Here is a 21,331-nt window from a genome sequence, read left to right as displayed (position 1 = left end):
AAGAAAATGGAAGTTATGACTAAAAATCCAATAAAAATGTTGACTGTAATGATAAAGACATGTTTAAGGTAGTAATATAATGTGGTTTGAGAAAATATAAAAGTAGTTCTTTCTTATAAACACTTCTGCTTCTCTCTGTGTTTTGAGTCTAGTTTATGGAGGTCAGAGTGATTTTCGGCAACCCATTTCCCCTGCCAAACCTTCCCCAGGACAAGGGAGGAAGGCACAGAAGGATCTAAATATGGACAAACTGCCACCTTCCTTACTAATAAAGCATATAACCAATTATTTCACCAGATTCGTCACTTGGGACTCGTTGGAACTTGTAGTGCACATCCTAGGACCACCCCTGCCTACCTCCCACATGAGAATTCCAGTGATGCACTTCTCCACTGTCCAAGAAGCACCCACTAACTCCTTCCCCACCACCTGGCCTCTCCTCTTTGCTTTTCCTTTCTTCACCACTGATGCAGGGTTTTGACCTGAAGCATCAATGATTCCTTAACCTGCTGAGTTCCTCCAGAAAAGTTCTTTGTTGCTCCAGATTCTTTCAGAGTTACTTGCATCTCCTGTGAACTCACACATTTTGTTTTCCCATCACAAACCTTGCCTAATTCCCACCAGGCTTGAAGCAACCACTGTGCTGAGAGAATCAGTCATTGCTTGGAAGTTGCCTGTGAATTGGAAATTCCACAACATGAATCTCAAATGGTTGGGAGTGGAGTACAGAGAGATCTCCCTTGGCCTACTCCATCAGGCTGGAAATGTTGGATTTTTTTTTCCTTATTCAGCTCAGGAGCATTGGAGCTTGAAGAGGAAGCAATGCTAATGTTAGCTAACTCAGCACAGGACTGGGAGTGAAATACAGAGTACAGAATTCTCCCTCCAGCATCCAGTTCTCAGTATCAGCTCTCACCTCCATAGCATCCAAGAGTGAACCAGTTATTACCTGATTATTATGTGGCATGCCATATAGTGCCTCCACCAAGTCTGCCGCCCTCTTCAGTATAACTTCCTGTAGAAATAAAATAGATTTCTTTCTCAAATCCACAATAGATTCCTTACATTCATTCATTTTAACCAAATCCACATGATGCGAGCAAGTGGTATGGGGTAGTTAAATGTGGGAAGGAGATGGGCTTTTCTTGACTGTATTGTGAATGGCTGACCCAAACTTACAACTTACCAATCCAGCAGTGTTTGAGTTAACTTAACCCACAGCTTTGGCCAAAGCTGTCAACAGCTACCATTCATGAGCTTATATGAAAAGGTGCTGTGAAAGATCCGTCAGACTTTGTAATACCAGATAATTTTATCTATTCAATCAGGACTATTAAGGCTGTTTATCGCTTACAGGAGCACTGCTAAGATTAGTTAACTTAGCACAAGGATCGACTTCGGAACTTCTTGACCATTCAATTCATCATTGACCTCTTTTACCTATTGGTGTTTGAATTCTAGGTTCAAGCCTTAATGAATGTCTTCAGCACAAAACCCACAGACCATTTCTTTTGGACAGCAAGGTTTCTGCTTGTGATATGCAGTAAGTCACTCCTATGTGTTCCTTACATATGTTACAGCTGGACCTCACAGCACAGAGCTGTGGCAATTTGCTACTGAATCCTTTTAGCAATATATTTACTGTACTTTCCAGTTAAATACACAAGTGCTTTAATCATACTCTTCCTCATGCAGTGTTATACGTGCCTTTGTAATTTCATTTTTGCTTTTATTACAATCATTTTTTGTAATTCATTTAATTTGCTTATATGTCCTTTCATTGTAAATGCTCTCACATATATCCACTTGGTATATTCAGGTGATCTACTTGTGCACTGCATTTACAGCTGCCACACGGTCACATACATAACACAAGCACATTAAGATCCCAATAAATGTGAAGTACGTGACCTCTTAATCAAGTTAATGTTAGTTCAGGGAGAACTCCACTGAAGCAAAAGAAAACTCATTGAACTCACTTATTTGACTTTGGGTAAAAATCCAGCAGAAACTCATGATTTATTGAAATATTACATGTAAGCATGCCAGAACGATAGAATCTGAAGGTATTATGAATAAAAGTACAATCAAATGCCTGCACTACATTCGCATATATCAGTCATCCAGCTCTGATGAAAAATGGAAGTGTTTTATTGTGGCATATAACTATAGAACTTTACAGTGCATTACAAATATTATCAGTGACATCACGGCCTTTAAAGTTTAAACTGAATACTCAACATTTTTTTAAGATACGAGACTGCGCAACAAACACGAGGAAATAGGAGCAGAAGTAAAGCCTACCCCATTTTTTCAACTACTCCTGGTCTTATCTTCTCTTTTGTGCCAGATCCCCATGGTCCTCTATCCTCAGATCTTTCAGAAATGTTTCTACCTCTTCTTTAAATATCCCCAGTGATCTAGCCATCACAAGCCTTCTGGAAGAGAATTCCAGAGATTCGGCAACCTCGGTGAGAAGAAACTCCAATGTACTTCAGTTTTAAATCATTCATGCTTCATGATGAAAAAAAAAAAAAAAAAAAAAAAAAAAAAAAAAAAACTTAATGATGCTCCTTAGTTTGAGTTTCTCCTGGTAATCGAGCATAGAACATAGAAACCTCCAGCGCATTACGAGCTCTTTGGCCCACGATGTTGTGTCGACCATGTAGCCTACTCTAGAAAGTGCCGAGAATTTCCCTACTGCATAACCCTCTATTTTCCTTAGTTTCATGTATCTATCTAAGAGCCTCTTAAAAGACCCTATTGTATCTGCCTCCACCACAGTCGCCGGCAATGCATTCCACGCACCCACTACTCTCTGTATGAAAAACTTACCCCTGACATCCCCTCTGTACTGACTTCTAATCACCTTAAAACTATGGCCCCTCTTGTTAGCCATTTCAGACTACCCACACAATCAATTCCTCTCATCATTTTATACACCTCTATCAGGTCACCTCTCACCCTCTGCTGCTCCAAAGAGAAAAGGCCAAGTTCATCCAACCTATTCTCATAAGGCATGCTCTCCAATCCAGGCAACATCCTTGTAAATCTCCTCTGCACACTTTCTGTAGTAACTACATCCCTCCTGTAGTGAGGTGACCAGATCTGAACACAGTACTCCAAGTAGGGTCTGACCAAGGTCCTATATAGCTGTAACATTACCTCACGGCTCTTGAACTCAATCCCACAGTTGATGAATGCCAAAACATCATATGCCTTCTTAACAATACTGTCAACTTGTGCAGCAGCTTTGAGTGTCCTATGGACACGGACCCCAAGATTTCCCTGATCCTACACACGGTCAAGAGTCTTCCCACTAATACTATATTCTGTCTTCAAATTTGACCTACCAAAATGAACCACTTCACACTTATCTGGGTTAAACTCTATCTGCGTCTTCTCAACCCAGTTCTGCATCCTATCGATTTCCCACTGTAACCTCTGACAACCCTCCAGACTATCCACAACCTTTGTGTCATCAGCAAACTTTCTAACCACCCTTCTACTTCCTCATCCAGGTCATTTATAAAAATCACAAAGAGTAGTGGGTTCCAGAACATATCGCTGCAGACATCACTGGTCACCAATCTCCATGCAGAATACAAACCATCTACAAACACCCTTTGCCTTCTGTGGGTAAGCCATTTCTGGATCCACAAAGCAAGGTCTCCTTGTATCCCACTCCTTACTTCCTGAATGAGTCTTGCATGGGGAACCTTATCAAATGCCTTACTGAAATTCATATACACTACATCCACTGCTCTACCTTCGTCATTGTTACATCCTCAAAGAATTCAATCGGTCTCATAAGGCAGCGGTCCCCAACCACCGGGCCACGGACTGGTACCGGGCCACGAGGAAGCGATATGATTTGGTCAGCTGCACCTTTCCTCATTCCCTGTCACGGCCACTCTTCAGCCATTACGCGTGCGAGGTCATGACCCGCGTGTCATCCGTGTCAGGGTGGGAAGGAGATCAACTCCTCGAGCTTGTAAATGACGATGGGCTGAAAAGTATGTTTGACATAATACCTCTGTCGGCATTTTGGATGAAAGTCAAGGCTAAATATCCTGAGATAGCCACGAAAGCACTGAAAACGTTGCTTCTATTTCCAACATTTTTCTGCGAAGCGGAGTTTTCTGCAATGAATGCAACGAAAACTAAACTGCGGAATAGACTAGACATCAGGAACCCCCTTCGAGTATCGATGTCTCCCATCACCCCTCGATAGGACGGTGTTGTTGCAGGGAAACAAGCCCAGGGCTCCCACTGATTCAGCGATATTGGTGTGTTGCAATGATTTTATATGTTCATACGGGGAAAATATGCGCTGTGTGTTTAATATCCAAACGTTACTTAAAATGTTATGATGCTATCGACTTATAAGTGACCTATATAACCATATAACAATTACAGCACGGAAACAGGCGATCTCGGCCATTCTAGTCCGTGCCAAACGCTACTCTCATCTAGTCTCGCCGACCTGCACTCAGCCCATAACCCTCCATTCCTTTCCTGTCCATATACCTATCCAATTTTTCTTTAAATGATCATATCAAACCTGCTTCTGCCACTTCTACTGGAAGTTGGTTCAACACTTCAAGCTCCCCTGATAATTGACTTATCATTATATCCATGTGAGGAAAATATGCGCTGTGTGTTTAATATTAAATTCGTTAGATAAACCCTTTTAGAAACAAAATTGAGTGTATTACCCACTTATCACCTATATTCCGGTAGTGATTAACACCCACCCCCACGAACAGAATCGCCAGAAAGGATTTGCTTGGGGTTGGGGGGAGGAATCGGCAGGTCACGACATGCATGCGCACTGGTGCCCGCGCAAGGCTTCATGGTTATTGTAGTCTTTTGGGTAAACAACGCATTTGACTGCTACTCTTGTTCGTTGGCAACCCTACCCCCTCCCCGGCCCCGGTCGACCAGTCCACAAGAATATTGTCAATATTAATGTGCAAAAAAGGTTGGGGTCCCCTGTCATAAGGCACGACCTGCCCTTGACAAAGCCATGCTAAATAACCCTAATCAGATTGTGTCTCTCCAAATGCTCATAAGTCCTTCCTCTCGTGATCTTCTCCAACAACTTACCCAGGTCTATAATTTCTTGGGTTATCTCTACTCCCTTTCTTGAGCAAAGGAACAACACTTGCAACCCTCCAATCCTCCGGAACCTCTCCCGTCCTCACTGATAATGCAAAGATTATCGCCAGAGGCTCCGCAATATCCCCTCTTGCTTCCCACAGTAGCCTGGGGTATATCTCATACGGTCCCGGTGATTTATTCAACTTAATGCTTTTCAAATGCTCCAGCACATCCTCTTTCTTAATGTCTATATGTTCAAGTATTTCAGTCTGCTGCAAGTCATCCCTACAATTGCTAAGGTCCTTTTCCCTGGTAAATATTGAAGCAAAGTATTCATTAAGTACCCCCCGCTACCTCCTCCAACTCCATGCACAAGTTTCCACTATTGCACCTGATTGGAGCTATTCTCACACAGCTCATCCTCTTGCTCTTCACATACTTGTACAATGCCTTGGGTTTTCCTTAATCCTGTTTGCCAAGGCCTTTTCATGGCTCCTTCTAGCTCTCCAAATTTCATTCTTAAGCTCCTTTCTGGCAAACTTGTAATTTTCTAGAACTCTATCAATACCTAGTTTCTTGAACCTTTCAAAAGCTTTTCTTTTCTCCTTAAGCAGATTTTCTACATACTTTGTACACCATGGTTCTTACACCCGACCATCCTTTCCCTGCCTCCATGGAACATACCTATGCAGAATGCCATGCAAATGTTCCCTACACATTTACCACATTTCTGCTGTGCATTTCCCTGAGAACATGGGCTCCCAATTTCCTGTCTAATAGCATCATATTTTCCCCTACCCCAATTAGATGCTTTCCCAAATTGTCTGTTCCTATCCCTCTCCAGTGCTATGGTAAAGGAGATGTAGTTGTGATCACTACCTCCAAAATGCTCTCCCACTGAGAGATCTGACACCTGACCAGGTTCATTTCCCAATACCAAATCAAGTACAGCCTCCCCTCTAGTCAGTTTATCTATATATTGTGTCAGGAAACCTGCCTGAACACACCTAACAAACTCCACCCCATCTTGCACTAAGGAGATGCCAGTCAATATTAGAAAAGTTAAAGTCTCTCATCACAACAACCCTATTATTATTGCACCATTCCAGAATCTGTCTCCCTATCTGCTCTACAATGTCCCTGTTACTACTGGGGATTCTATAAACAACACCCAGTAGAGTTATTGGCTCCTTCCTGTTTCTGACTTCCACCACACTGACTCAGTGGATAATCCCTCCATTACTTCCTTCTTTTCTGCAGCCGTGAGAATATCCCTGATTAGCAATGCCATGCACCCACCTCTTTTGCCTCCCTCCCTGTCCTTTCTGAAACATCTAAAGCCTGGCACACTCAGCAGCCATTCCTGACCGGGACATCCAAGTCTCTGTAACGGCCATAATGTCACAGTTCCACATAATGATCCACGCTGTAAGTTCATCCACTTTGTTTATGATACACCCTGCATTAAAACAGACACATCTCAAACCATCAGGCTGAGTGCATTTTTGCTCGAACATCTGCCTATCCTTCCTCACAAACTCCCTACAATGTCTCTACTTGTGCTCCAACCTCCCCATCCTCTGCCTCTTCACTTCGGTTCCCAACTCCCTGCCAATCTAGCTTAAACCCTCCCCAATAACATCCTGTCCTTTTTGTACAAGTCACACCTGCCCCAGGAGAGGTCTGAATGATCCAGAAATCTGAATCCCTGCCCCTTTCTCTAATCCTTTAGCCACACATTCACCCACCACCTCATCCAAGTTATTATTTTAACTCTTGCTTACTTTAATCTCCTGAATACATGAGAGGTTGATTGGTAAAGATACTGAAAGAAGTGGAGTAATTGCTGGTTATTTTGCAGGGCCTACAGAAAGCAAAGCAGAAACCACCAGTAAGTGGGGAATGAGGAGCACTCTGTCACTCTGTCAATGAGCATTCTGACAAGCCAGTTGCTATCATAGCAGAGGTTCAGGTTACAACCGGAAAACACAGTTGAATTCTCAAACTGGGTAACAAGGACTGATTGGGAAATGCTGACAATTTCATGTAAATATGTAGTATATACTGTGTATATACACAATTACTAGCATCTCCTAATATATATTGATTCTATAAGGTCCTCAGGATAAGGAAGAATTCAACAATATATCCTACACATTTCCAACCCAATAAGATATTCCAATCCAAAAAGGTTCTTACTTTGGAAGGTTTGTATTAATCTTTTTCTTCCTGCTATTAATAACATCCTGACTCAAATCTCTCCATGTTGCAGTGGAGGATGTTTCAGGGGTTTCTCTTCTTTGTTCAATAGCCTTTGGGCGGCAAAACAGAACAGCTCATTATTCATAACCTAGATCTCAGCTATTGAGGTATGTCTGTGGAAATTCTTCCTCCTTTGTCTACCATGCTTCTGCCATCGAATTTGTACATGAAAATTTATTAAAGCATCTACTCTGAGACACAAAGCTAAATGCAGCAGGTTAAAACAGACATTTTGTTCCAGTTAAAATTGTGGCGCCTTTTCAACTTACACAGAGTAACATGGAAGTTGCAAACAGACTCTTTGACACTTAAGTCTGCACCAACGATCAAGCACCTATTTAGATTTACAGATCTGCAACTCCCCACATCATTCCCCCTCCCAGATGCCATAATTTAGCTATACGTTCATTGCCATTTACAGAGGTTAATGAACTTAGCAACTTGCAAATCTTTGTGCTGTAGTAGGAAACAGGAGAACCTGGAGGAACCGACCTGGCCAGAACCTCCACACAAACAGCACCAGAGCCCAAGATTGAACCTCAGCCACTGGAGCTGTGAAGCAGCAGCTGTGTTTGCTGTGTCACTGTTCTACCTAGGAGTAGGCTAACGATATTTTACATTTATGGGGCAACCATGTCCACTCTACTCAGGGCAGGGATGGTAGGTGCCAGGTGAAAAACCAGTAAGGGGAAAGATCAAGGGGTGGGGGAGGAGGAGCAGGGAGGGGATAGGCAGGAAAGGTGAAGAAGGAATAGGGGAAAGCACAATGGGTAGTAGAAGGAGGCGGAACAAACGATACGCTTGTAGTCTTCAGGCCCTCTGTTCCATTACGCACCCAAGTGCCCTACCATTTGTAGTGTTAGTCCTTCGTTGATTCCAAAATGCATTACCACACGCCTATCTGTATAGGAATCCATATGCCACTCCTCAGCCATTTCCCTAACTAATAAAGATCTACAATAAGCTTTCTCACTATCAAAAACCTTTAGTTTTGCATAATCCGTCAACTTACTGATCAAGCCTTGTGCATTTGTATCTATATTATTTACATAAATAATGATTAACAAGGTGCTCATGGCACACCACTAATCATTAGTCCTCCATTCTGATAAACAAGCTTCAACTACCACCCTGCCTCTGAGCCAGTTTTGAGTCCACCATGCTGATCTGCTCTAGATTCTGTGGGACCCAAACTTCCAGACCAATTGCACCATTCCCTGTGTTTATTTCAGATCATTCCAATGAAGGGTCTTTGAGCCAAAACGTTACCTCTGTCTGTCTTCCCACAGATAAGGCCCGACCTGCTGAGAATTTCCATCATCTTCTGTGTTTCTTTTAGATGTCTGTCATCTGTTTTTTTTATTTTCAATGTAAAAGTGAAGTTGTTTACACTAAAATTGGCTCTAAGAGTAGAAAGGAGGAAGAGCGCAATTTTCCTTCAAGAAATGTTCCCAAATTGGCGGCACTAAATGCATTAGCAGTGCATTGAGTTTTGAAGTGTAAAATCTGTTTCCTATATTACAGAAGAATGCAAGCACATTTAAATGTAATCACCTTTGCTTAGGTACTTCTGACAGATGCGTATATACACACACCTGCATACACAGGTGTCATTATTATGCATAAGGATGCTCAAGGACTGAGTCCCTACTGTTCCCACTCCCACTTCCTAAGTCAGGGATTCCCGGCGTTTTTTATGCCACGGACCCCTCTCATTGACTGAGTCCATGGACCCCAGGTTGGGAACCCCTGTCCTAAGGTCACCGTGGCTTGCCCCAAGTGTGTTGGTGAACAGTAGGAGAACTGGATAGGCAGTGTAGTTGATAAAAGAATGGGAGGAAAGATGGGATGAATGTTGATGGGCACTTGGTGTTAGCATGAGTGTGGTGGATCAGAGGGCCTGTTTTCAAGTTGTATGACTCTACTGCAAAGCAAAGTGTACAAGTATGAAGGCTCCTGCCTTAATATTTAATTTCAGCAGCTTTTTGGTGCTAATCCTCACTCTTTTACCCTTTTTGTTCCACACATAGAAAAACAAGGCAGAAGCAGGTGCCTGCACCTTTAAGAGTGATAGTATGCGTGAGAAGTGTATTCAAATCTGAGGAAGACTGGCCCGCCAAGTGCTTTGAATGTTACAAATAACACTCTTCGCTGACTGTGTGCAAGCAATATATCAAACCATGCAGATAGCAGTAAAAGACTTATAGGATTTATTCTATATCCTAACAACAGGAACTTTAATTATAGTTAAAATTCACCTCATATAAAATAATGTAGACACTATAGGCAACTTAGTAGTTATGGCCAATTTCCAGACACTATTTAAGTGTTTGTATATATAAAGGCCCCTGGAAAGAAGGTAAAACACTTTAGTAACATAATTACATTCATTTAGCTGTCAACGTCAACATTTTCAAAAATCATTCAGTCTATTTTCTGATGACAAGCTACTAGATTTTTAAATTCTCCACAGTACACAGTAAAATTGTTCCTGCTAACAGCCACTTACAATTCAAAGAGTTCTTTATGCATATAGAAAGGCTGCTGCTTCAGGCCTTTTTAGTTCTGCACCGAGATAATTCTTTCTGAGTTGAGATTTCTCCACATCACTGATGCTAACAATGTGAAGAGGTCTCCACTTCCCTGAATACACCATTGATGTAGACCTGAGGAGACTCAATGGACACCACTTACCCAGTAAGAGTGCTTCAAGGACAAGCTGAGCAGCTGGCTTTTCAATAAAATTGGTTTGGGGAGCAAGACTGATCTCACCTTCAGCTAGATATCTACTCTTCCACTTACAAGTAGGATGGGGAATCAATTGATAATGTCAAGGCCATAAAATATGGACTATAACAGTATTCTGATTCCTGACTGTGTCACACAATTTGGGACCTAGTCATTACGTGTGGTCATCACTGTATGATGAGTAACTGTAATGCATTGTGGACCATCTGAGATATTTTACCAACAGACCAATTGAAGAATGAATAAAGCTTCTATCCGACTGTTATAAGACTTTTGAATGGACCCCTTGTAGGATAAACTGGACTCTGACTTCACGCCCTACCTCATTATGTCCTTGCACCTCTAACCTGCCTGCACTGTAACGGTTATTGATTTTCTCTTTACTGTCCTCCATGATGAACTGACCTGTCTGAATGAAATGCAAAACAAAGCTTTTCACTGTTCTCCAGCACATGTGACAATAATGACCTGATTCTCCAGTTTACTGACTTAAGAACACTTGCTGTGGACTATTTCAGTCGGAACACATGTGGGTAAGTAGAAGCAAAGTGGCAATGGACCAAAGAGCAACACTGCCAGTAGACCAACTTAGATTTGATGCCTTTAGACCAACTAGCACACACTAACCGTGGAACAAGAAAGACTAACAACCCATGGACCAATCAGGAGGAACTTCATGAAGTGCAACCAGGAAACCCTAATTATGGACCAATCAGGAGACACCACCTGTGGATCAACTGGAGCTTGCAGTCTGGGAGAAGCTATTTGTGGATCAACCACATCACACTACCTGTTGACTGAAAATTATAGCACCCATGGAACTAACTGAGCACATGACCAGACACTAGAGTGAATTTAAGGACCATTTACTTTATTATGGAGTGACATAAAAGGTGGATTAAGTCTGTTTCTCCTGACAGTAATGCTCAGTAGACTCTGAGATGTAATACATACAAGTTTTGCTGCAAACTAGCATGTAACATGTGTGACTTTGTTTCTGTAAGTAACAACAGTCTGGAATAACATTTACTCTTTACACTACCACTCCATGGTTCTTTTCCTCTTAAGTGAAATTGAACAGCACTATAATTAAAAGATGAACCATATTCACATATAGGAACACGGCAAGCAACAGATGAACATATTTATATGCAAGATAGATTTGCTCATTCCCAGTTATGTATTTACAAGCCCATCTTCTATTCCTGAACCACTTTGGAGGAAGCAGTCTACCCAAAGCACTTGCGTTGCCTGAGAGTGGGAGCATTGTGAACCTATTCCCATGCCTTCCTTCCAAACCCCTGACAACAGAAGACACTAGACAGTATATTCCAGCTTTAGTACTTTAAGCTGATTGTGTACTGTATTTTGATGATGATGTTGTTGATGCCCTGCAGAATTCCAGCAATTCATCAGTGTCAACTCCACCTGAATTGTCCTCAGGGTTGATTGTTTCTCCCTCTGCAGATGCTGCCTGACCTGCTGAGTTTTACAAGTATTTTTTGTTTCTCTTCCTGCTTCATCTAATTCTTTTCAAACAAGGCATACTCTATTAGATTGCTTTGAAAGGTATCATTCAGACATGTCTAATTAATTAACCCCTTTCACAACTCAAACAGTGGCTCTTTAAATGATGGTCTCATGACTAAAGCAATCAAGGTATATGATATCAGTGCAGGAAAGTGGCATAGAGGCAGAACATCAGCTGGGATTGTACTGTCTGCTGAAGCAGACGTGAAGGGCAGAATGGCCTACTCCTGGTAGGGCAATTAAATAAATATTTCCTGCCTGCCTTAATGGAAGAAGATATGAGTATTAAAAAGAGAAAAACGCTCTTTATTGGAAAAAAATATCTCACCGTAAGTATATATAGGCCTTCAATGAGACAATACCCAAAAGCTCAAGCAGAGACATATTTCCAATGTTTGCAGTATAAGTCACTGGGTTGATTCTTGGGATGGTCAGTTTTCATAGTTCATATGAAAATCTCTGGCATAGAACTCTCCCAATGGAAATGTTGAATGGAAGCTAGATGGGAAGGTATTGGGTGGGGGCGGGGTGGTGGTTACAGGCGTGTTCTTTGTAGAGCAATTGCTAAATTTCTAAATTTAGAAATGGGAATCATGAGCAAAATATTGCAGATGCTGGAAATCTGAAATAATCTTTGAGCGGTCACTCAGCCTGAAACACCAGCCCTGTCTGTCCAGATAAGCTGCCTGACTAACAATTTTGTTTCTCTTTATTCAGATTAGTCCGCCACAATGTCACAATAAACAGAATTACCTTTAGAGTTTGGGTCCATCAGTCGACTCAACTCCTGGGCTAATTCACAGGATAAAGACCAGATCAGGATGGTTTAAGTCTCTGCTTTTCTTTCTTAGCAATGAGAGCTCATTTTCTAAATTACTGCAGAAGGATCATACGAACGCTGATCAACTTTGCTCCTCATGTCTGCCAAACTGAGATTGGTTTTATCTTTGAGTCTGATTATAGCTTTGAGCCTTGTGTCAAAGTTTTAACTCTGAACATAGGCTGTCACTTCCACAGAATACCTTTCTGTCAATGATGCTACATTTGGTAATGGGGTGAACCCACAGCGCCAGAGGAAGAACGGGCATTTTTAATCTTAAAGTCAGTTTAAGAAAGAGTTTCTGGCACTTAACTGCTGGAGTGGAAAATAGTCACAGGATTCAACAGTGAACTCTTCAACAATATAATTTGAGATATTCTTGAATAAATGCAAATATTGCTCATGCTCTAATCACCAAGCCCCCTAGTCAAACAATTACTTATCAAATAAGTAGAAGTGTAAATAAGCCCAGACCTCTAGGTATCATTTCCAGAAACTATCTTTTCTATGGCAATAACTAAGAAAGCCCAACTGCCTCAGCCCATTTAATTGTGTTTGAACTACCAATGGGCTACTTAATAAATCAGGAAGGGGTGGAGGTTAAGATGATCATGAAGGATAAATTGCTTTTTGTTTAAAACTGAAGGAATCAAGGAATAAGGGGTTGATCAGGGGTTCCCAAACTGGGGTTCACGGACCCTTTGGTTAATGGTAAGGGTCTATGGTATAAAAAAGGTTGTCACCCCGTGGGTTAGAGTAAAAATGGTGGAAGGCATTGTTAAATACCGGAACAGGTGTGAGGGGCAGAGTGGTCTACCTTTACCACTACTTCTTATGTTTACCATTAATATCTGAGTTTGGAAGGCTGGAATCCAGAGTCGTGCTGACGAACCATAACCACTTCCAAAGACAATGAAAAGTTCAGGTATTTTAAAACACTCCTGGCAACATCATTTATGGTACAGAACCTGCACCTGTTATTCAGGGAAGGGAAAAAATCCCATAAGAGATTGCAGCGCAGGAGAGCTGCTTCTATTATGCATTGTGTCAAGAGCACAAGCTCCAGGCCTCCTTATAGCCATAATATTATGTGACACGGAGTAATAGAGGCGAGCTTCAAGCAGTAGAATTGGCACAAAAATGGGAAAAAAAATATCTTTCATGTCACAGCCATTTGGGTGACATCACTAGGTCAATGGCAAACACAATTACAGCTGGGCACAGTGCACTTAATTTGGGTCAGGGAATTTTATCATCTATTTTAAATATGGATTTCAGATAATCACAGCACTTAAGCCAAAAGAATATTCTGTGCATTATTTATTACCGAATTTTAAACTGCAGCTGAAAGGATAATTTTCCATAAATTTATAACACCGGTTGACATTTAAATACGTTTTCATAACTTTTCAAATGTATTTTAAAGACCAGTTATATTTAGATGACAGGGTAATACAGGGACAGATGATGGTGCTTTATTGCCTGACTTTAATGAGCATGCGAAGCCTGTCATTGTCCTTGGCAATGCAGCCCTCACATAGTAAAGTTAATATGCTAAATTCTAGCCATATTCTGTCTAATTTAGGATTCACATCAGCAAGAAATTCAAAGGTGAGATACAGAATCAACTAGAACTCATGTGAACAAAATGTGGACAGTCTTTCTCATCTCTGACCCTACCTTCTCCTTAATACTTTATTGTACTTGGTGTATATTTCCATGGGTAAGAGAAAATACTTGGGTACACATTTTCTTCATATCGGAGTCCAAGCAGGGAATACTAAGTGTCTTTTTAGACATTTTAACTGCAGAACTCGATTTCTTCCCCACCCTCCCCCCAAACCAATGTCTTTATGGTTACACTCACTCACACAGGCACATACACACAATGTCACTATCACTACACAACACACACACGCAAACACAAGCACCCACACTCACAAGCTTACACACTCACATGGACATGCACACAGATGCCTACGCTCTCAAGCTCGCACACATACCCTAACCAACATATTACGTGTGCACAAACACACACACACACACACACACACACACACAGTCACCCTCACAACACACATATACAAACACATGCACCCACACTCTCAACTTCATAGCAAGCACATTGACAAAGTTAAAACATGTGCCTACACAAACCTTTATGATATGCATCTAAACATGCACTTATTTTTAATCTTATCTGCTCTGTTAATCTGGGAAGTGGCTCTTTAATTTTTCGGACTGCGTGAGGTAATTTTCCTCTTGGACAATCTGCAGATCGATAATAGTTCAAGGGCTATCAAAAACTCTCCGAGAAGCAAAGAGTAAAATTGTTTTATAATTGGGTAGGTAAAACTATTGTGGAAAAAAAACAATTGGGAAGTAAGTATAAACCTTTTAGTGAACATTTCAACTCTTTTCTTAGACTCTTAGCTACATAATACCAGATCATGTGACTACATCATTCTACTCAGCTCTTGTTAAGTGAATAAAATACTTTATCTGTTTCATTACCGTCTATAAGATGGGATATTACAATTATCAGCAATCATTCTCTTTTACATATCCAAGACTTGTCATCTTTTCAGAATATTTTAAGTAAATTTACTCAAGGCAGATGACAGTAGTTCTGTAGAAATCAACTGCCATTTATTCATTTATGAGCTCTTAAAAATTACACACTGGTACTCAAGATAGAACTACTTGGAACTTGTTCAGTAGGCAAAAGGATTCTTAAACAGTGAGGCTGAGAGGCAACTGACAGTTTGACGGTGTAACCAAGTTGAGTCAAAGCCAAAGAAAGGGCAGCTAGTAAAGAATCTTAACTATGTTCATAAAAGAACATTGCTTTTATGAGAAATTCTGCTATCTGCTGCTTAAGCTGAGGTGTTTACCTTTATAAGACACAAATCAAAGGAATGCCTCTGTTTAATTGGCAATCAGTAAATTTTCATAAATGATTATTTAATTATTACAATAAACAGCCAAATGTACGTAACTTGAAAGTTTTTATAAAAAGTTGTTTGCAATTACTTTTCTTTTCCTTATTCTAAAACAGATGAAAGGGTTTATTGTACTGAAAAGGGTAGAGAGGATAATTTTCATTATGTTGACTGAACTTGAGGACTTCAGTTATAGAAAAAAATTGGATAGGTTTGGATTGCTTTCCCTGGAGCTACGGAAGCTTTAAAATTATGAGAGACTTAGAGCAAATAGTCAGAATCTTTTTTTCAAAGTGAGAGATATCAAAAACAAGAGGGTTAGAGGTTTAAGTATTTTGAAGGGGATCTGAAAGAAAGTAGTTGACATCTCAAAGAGATCTGAGGGGGTAGCTGATAACTGAAATTCACTACCAGAGCAAGTGGTGGGGTAAATAACAAATATTATGTTTACTTCTATTCAGAAAGGCACTTGAATAACAAAAACAAAAAAGGATACGGTCCTAATGCAAGCAAAATAGGATTTGTGCAGATGGGTAAAAAAGGTCATCAGGTACGTTATAGGGCAAGGAGGCTGTTTCTGTGATGTACAACACTCAGGTGAAGATCTGTCATGTAGAAGACTACTAAGTATGAAGAGAACTGATAAGATAAGGAGCAGTGCTTCAAAGTATTGTCTGGAGAGGAGAGGTTGAGAGGTTAGAAATGTTGGGAGTTACTATTAAAGAGTGAGCCGGAGGAGAACACAGGGTATCAAACCACAATTTCAACATTAAACTGTGATCATGAATCCACAAGGCTGGCTTTCCAGATCTTAATGTGTTACAGCCAGTTCTGAATTATAAATGGTTTAACAGCTAATCATAAAAGGAAATTAAGAGAAAAATGCTAATTGATCAAAATGGAAGGCCTAAAAAAAGAGTTGCACAGGGTGCTTGAAATTATCTGTGATTTAAAAAAGGTGAGATTCAGAAAGAAAGGTCCAGTCATTCAGCCCATTAATATTACCTCACAATTCAATTTGATTAGCTATACACCACTAATCTATATCTTTTGAAACCCTTGTCATGAAAGAATGTGTCAATATGAATCTTGAAACTTTCAAGCAGTCCAAATTTGAACAGACCTTTGTGAAAAAGACGTTACCTGATTTTGCTTCTGAAAGGTAGTGTACTAATTTTAAGAAAGGTTTTTCCTTCCCTTCTCTGAGGAATCCTTCTAGGATTTGAAGGACTGCAATTTGATTACTCCTCAATTATTCCAAAAGGAAATTAAACCTCACCTTGAAATCTTTCCCTACTAACTTAATGCTATCTTGATATGTCACTGACAGTTAGGGCCAACGTATCATTCAAGAGATATACTGCCCAAAATTAATACGGATATTGTCAGGCTGCAGCTCTATATGGCTACAGCATCACTTGCACTTTTTGGATACAAATACACTGTGTTTCTACTTGTTAACAGTTTTGACTATTGTACTTCAAAATCCCCTTGCTACACCACAGAAAATAGGCTCCAGCAGTGAAAAATCCCTGACCTGTCTTCATTCTTTAGGGCTGACTTCCCCTCACTGAACTGCAGCAGTGGGCAAGGTTTAGTCCATTTGCTAAATGTCTACATCCCGTGCAACACAATCTGCTTCACAGATTACTGTGTTTTTGAATCCAAGTGGCATCTGATACAAACACTAGGCAAGGAAAGAGCTCTGCAATATTCCTCCATCTGCTCTACAGCTCAGTTATTTTAAACAGAGTTGGCAACAGCAGAGGTGCCTGTGTGGGCTAAATCTCAGGGCCGAGATGTAGCCATTGTTTTCGACTCTATAGCAAAAATGAAAGAACTGTGAAGACAGAAATCTGTGGTGATAATATATCTGGAGTAATTGGTTGCTGGGCAACAAATTCATTTCTTTTTGTTGGTTTGGGAACTGCGACAGATGGAAACACTGTACCTTATGTTGAAAACTATGGTCGGGACAACTTGAATGCCCCAAGCAATTCATCAAGGCACTGATACAGTGAGAAAGCAGGAAAAAGGATGAGAGTGTAGGATGGGAAATCTGTGGGACATTGGAGAGAAGGCATTGAATCAATTGTATAACTGAAAGGGAACTTCTTCATGCCCTAACTGTCTTTTACTTGCAAAGTGATCATTTGTCAAGCTTTGTAGAAAACTCATGACAATAGAATCTTATGGTGAGCTCTTTCAGAAAGTTAGTCACACATGATGGGCTGAACAGGCTCCTTCTATTCCATGCAGTTCTATGATTCTGTAAACTGGAAAGCCCAGAGGAACATCCACCATAACAGTAGAACTAAAACAGAGATACTGTGGGTATGGAAGGTTATAATTCCGAAGGCAAGATGGAGGTGGTAGTTCAGGTTTCATTGCCATGAAGAATCATCTAATCACCTGTTACTGTTTAGGAGTGTAATAGTGATGTTAAGAAAATGTATTAAGCAGAAATATTATTGTATTAACATGTAGGCCTATAAATGAAAGAAATAGCTTCTTTTCCTATTCCAGCATACCCAGAGTGTGGAGGGTGGAAGTGTGACACTGCTGTGAGGGTAGCCACCAATTTTTCTTTTCCGTTTGCTATATTTAAAGAAGTTTTTAAAGTTTAAACTTTCAAGTTGGAACAGCATTGTATTTGGGCAGCATAGACTGGAAAGACCTGAGGTTACTGTAAATTTGACTTGTGACCAATGTTATTTCTGCAGCGCAACAAACTAACCTTTCTCCTATATGGATAACCATCTCTTCAACCATTTCTTTTAAAGGGAACACCAAGAGATAGGTATGAGTGGAAGAGGGAGGTTGCACACGAGCTATCAGAGCTGAGAACCACTGGTGCAATTTGTAATAGTTCAGGATTAATGCATTTTCCTTTCTGAGGCACAAGAGGGAAATTGTTATAAATTTACATAGTGTGCAGCAGTAGAGCTGTTTCACTAAAACAGAATACCATACAGTGGTCCACGACCTTAAAGGCAATCTGCTTCAAGCCTCAGCGAGTGTGCTGATCCACAATGACCTCATTCTGTGACAGACTGGTCAGACTCCCAACAGAAGCATGGGGTAGAGTCATTAATGTGTCAAGCTTTGACTTGCCGACGATGGTATAGGTAATCTGCATTATAGATTCCAATGCCGTGTCCCACACTATTGAAAGTAACATCATGTAGACGTTGTTATATTTCCTGAAGAAAACACGCTACTGCAGAGAGGTGAAGTAGGAATATTGTCTGTATAATGGACAAGGTACTCCCAAAGTGCTGACTTATGGAGGAAGGGTTGCAGGGTGTCAGTATTGCTATGGAACAGTGCTTGTAAAATATGATGGATTCTTTGTGCAGGTTGTGTTCATTAGCAGCTTTATCATCATATAATATTCTGTTTAAGCCCTAACTCAAGAGCAATGAGACAACCTTTTGTCTTTTGAGAAATGAGAGGATTGCAAATGATGTCATGTTTCCTGTACGGCAAGCTCTGTTTCAGCAACTGAATTAATTTATAGGAGCTTTTTCAGAAAAACGTTAAAGGTTAGGTTTTTTTTTATTTTCACTTTGAAGATTACTGAGTTTAACCCATTTGACGGATAGGCTCAGGATAAGGAGAAGAGCTGCCTTTTAGCGGCATTCTTTATGTGGGCCAGTTCCAGTTTTATCTTTAAAGACCCAAGAGCCTTCCTGGAATCCTATCGAACATTCCCCCTCCAAAGTCACTTTATTATGGCTTGTTTCTCCTTCTTGGGAGGTTAAGGATGACCTGCTTCCCCTTACTTTCTGTGGGGAATGTAGAGCCTCCAGACTTTACCACAGAACAGGAAGAACTTGCAGGACAGGTGCAGAGCTCAAGAGATGGTGAGATTCCTCTGCCATCTACTGTGTGCTCCTAGTGCATGAACTTGAGGTTTTAGCACTGGCCTGAATGCTCCTTTCCTCTTTAAGTGGCCATAGGCCAAGAGTTATCAGAGGGGATGCTGGAAAGTTTTTCAAGCAAATTTTGTTCATGTCTTTGAAACTTTTTCTCTCTCTGCCTGGTGACTCTTTCCATAATTCTGCTCAGGACCCTGTTAACTCAAAAGTCTGGGATGAGACAGGCAAGTGATCCGGCCTGCCTAATGGAGCGGGCCAAGTGTAATGGGAGCCTGTACACTGGGGATGCTGGCTTTATCATCACCACCAGCAGGCTAGATCACAGTTCAAGTTACTGCCACACAGAATGCAAATGGCTGCTTACCTCCATCACAAAAAGACAATGCGCCTTTCTGTTGGATGTTTAGCGGTGCTTAAGATAAAACCTTGTCTAACTACATATTTTTCCCTTTTGCACCTCATTGCAATCTGTCAATAACACTGGAAAGAAAACTTTGAGCAGAGACCTGATAGATGTTTATAAAAATATGAGAGGCATCAATAGAAATGACAGGCAGAATCTTTTCCCCCAGTTGTAATATTGAATACTTGAGGGCATAGCTTTAAGGTGAGAGGGGTAAAGTTTAAGGCGATGTGCAGGGTGTGTGTTCTCTTTCACACAGTGGTAGGTGCCTGGAATGTGCAGTCAGAGGTGGGAGATACGACACTGGCTTCCAGATAGGCACAGGAATATGCAGGGAATGGAGGATGTGGATCACGTGCAGGCAGAATGGATTTGTTTAACTTGGCATCATGCTCAGCACAGACGCTGGGGGCCAGGGGACCAAGGGGCCAAATCCTTTCCTGTACAGTTCTACGTTCTGCAGTACTCCTCCCTATTCCATGAATATATTCTTGCCTCTACTTCTATCAGCTTGTATTCTCAAACTTAGGGAGGTGATGAAATACGGTATAAACTTGACCTAGACTTGTACAGTACAGCCCTGGATCAGACCCAGGTTCTGTGCACTGCATTTACCTGCCAAGCCAGAAACGATTACTTACCGATGGTTTTAACTAAAGGGAACAAAATTACAAAGAGTGATGTGTGACTTTAAGTATAAGGGTAGGTGTTTGTAATGATGGCTGGGCAGTGTGCTGCTAAGCGTACTGATTAAGGTGGAGCTGAAGTGCAGGCAAGGAGTCATCTGTCAGGCAAGCAGCTGTGAAGCCTGAATGACATCATTAAGGTCCATCATGACAATGACATCATTCAAAGCCCCATCAATTTCCCATCATTTTCTCTTCTGTCGGAGTGACCCTAGAGTCAAATCTTACTGCTCCATGGCAAGACGGAGCTGTCAAGCCCAGTAGAGTTTGTGATCCGTTCTTTGACTGCAAGTGCTGGGACCTGTTCACTGCTGGATGCACAGACACTCTCTTTAACTGCTTCAAGTTTGAGTGGTCCAGTGACAATGAAACTGAGTGTTATCACTCCCTGTCAGGATTTAACAGATTTAAACAATGATAGTGTATCTCCACACATCACTGTTTCCTTCTCCAAATATCAGAGGCGTTGAATACAGAGGATCACCGTTCCATTGTTACTTTCTGTTACACTCATTAAGGAAGAGGTAGAGCAGGCTGAAGACCCACACATGATTCAGGAACAGCTTCTTCCCCTCCACTGGTAGATTTCTGAATGGTCCATGAACCCACGAACACTGGCTCGTTAGACCTTTATTACACTATTTCTTGCAATTTATAATAATTTTAATGTCTTTGCATTGTACTGCTGCCACCAAGCAACAGCATTTTACATCATGTAAGTCAGAAATGATAAATCTGATTCTGATTCTAAAACTAGCACCATCAGTGATTATCATCACAAATTATTAGCTCTGCTCATTGGATTCTACGGAGCTTTCTACCAAGCTGCAGCCCCATGAACAGAAGAGATGGCCATCTCAATTCTGTCACAGCCATCCATAAAGAGCCACTACCTAACCATCTTGTTTTTTTACAATATTTTGTACAACTTATATATAACTTTAAGTATAAGTTAT

General features: G+C 40.9%; 1 protein-coding gene across 4 annotated transcripts in view; it reads right to left on the bottom strand.

Moving 5' to 3' along the window:
- Positions 1–21,331, bottom strand: part of ebf1a (EBF transcription factor 1a) — a 476,793-nt gene that overhangs the window by 34,700 nt on the left and 420,762 nt on the right. For all 4 annotated transcript variants that reach the window (XM_072263544.1, XM_072263543.1, XM_072263545.1 and 1 more), the window contains one exon: positions 950–1,015. In XM_072263544.1, the coding sequence (XP_072119645.1) occupies positions 950–1,015 (66 nt within the window). The remainder of the gene's footprint in view (positions 1–949; positions 1,016–21,331) is intronic.

Source organism: Mobula birostris, chromosome 7 (genome assembly GCF_030028105.1).
Source record: "Mobula birostris isolate sMobBir1 chromosome 7, sMobBir1.hap1, whole genome shotgun sequence".
NCBI lineage: Eukaryota > Metazoa > Chordata > Chondrichthyes > Myliobatiformes > Myliobatidae > Mobula > Mobula birostris.
The sequence above is the reverse complement of the archived record's forward strand: the minus strand, read 5'-3'. Positions and strand labels throughout refer to the sequence as shown.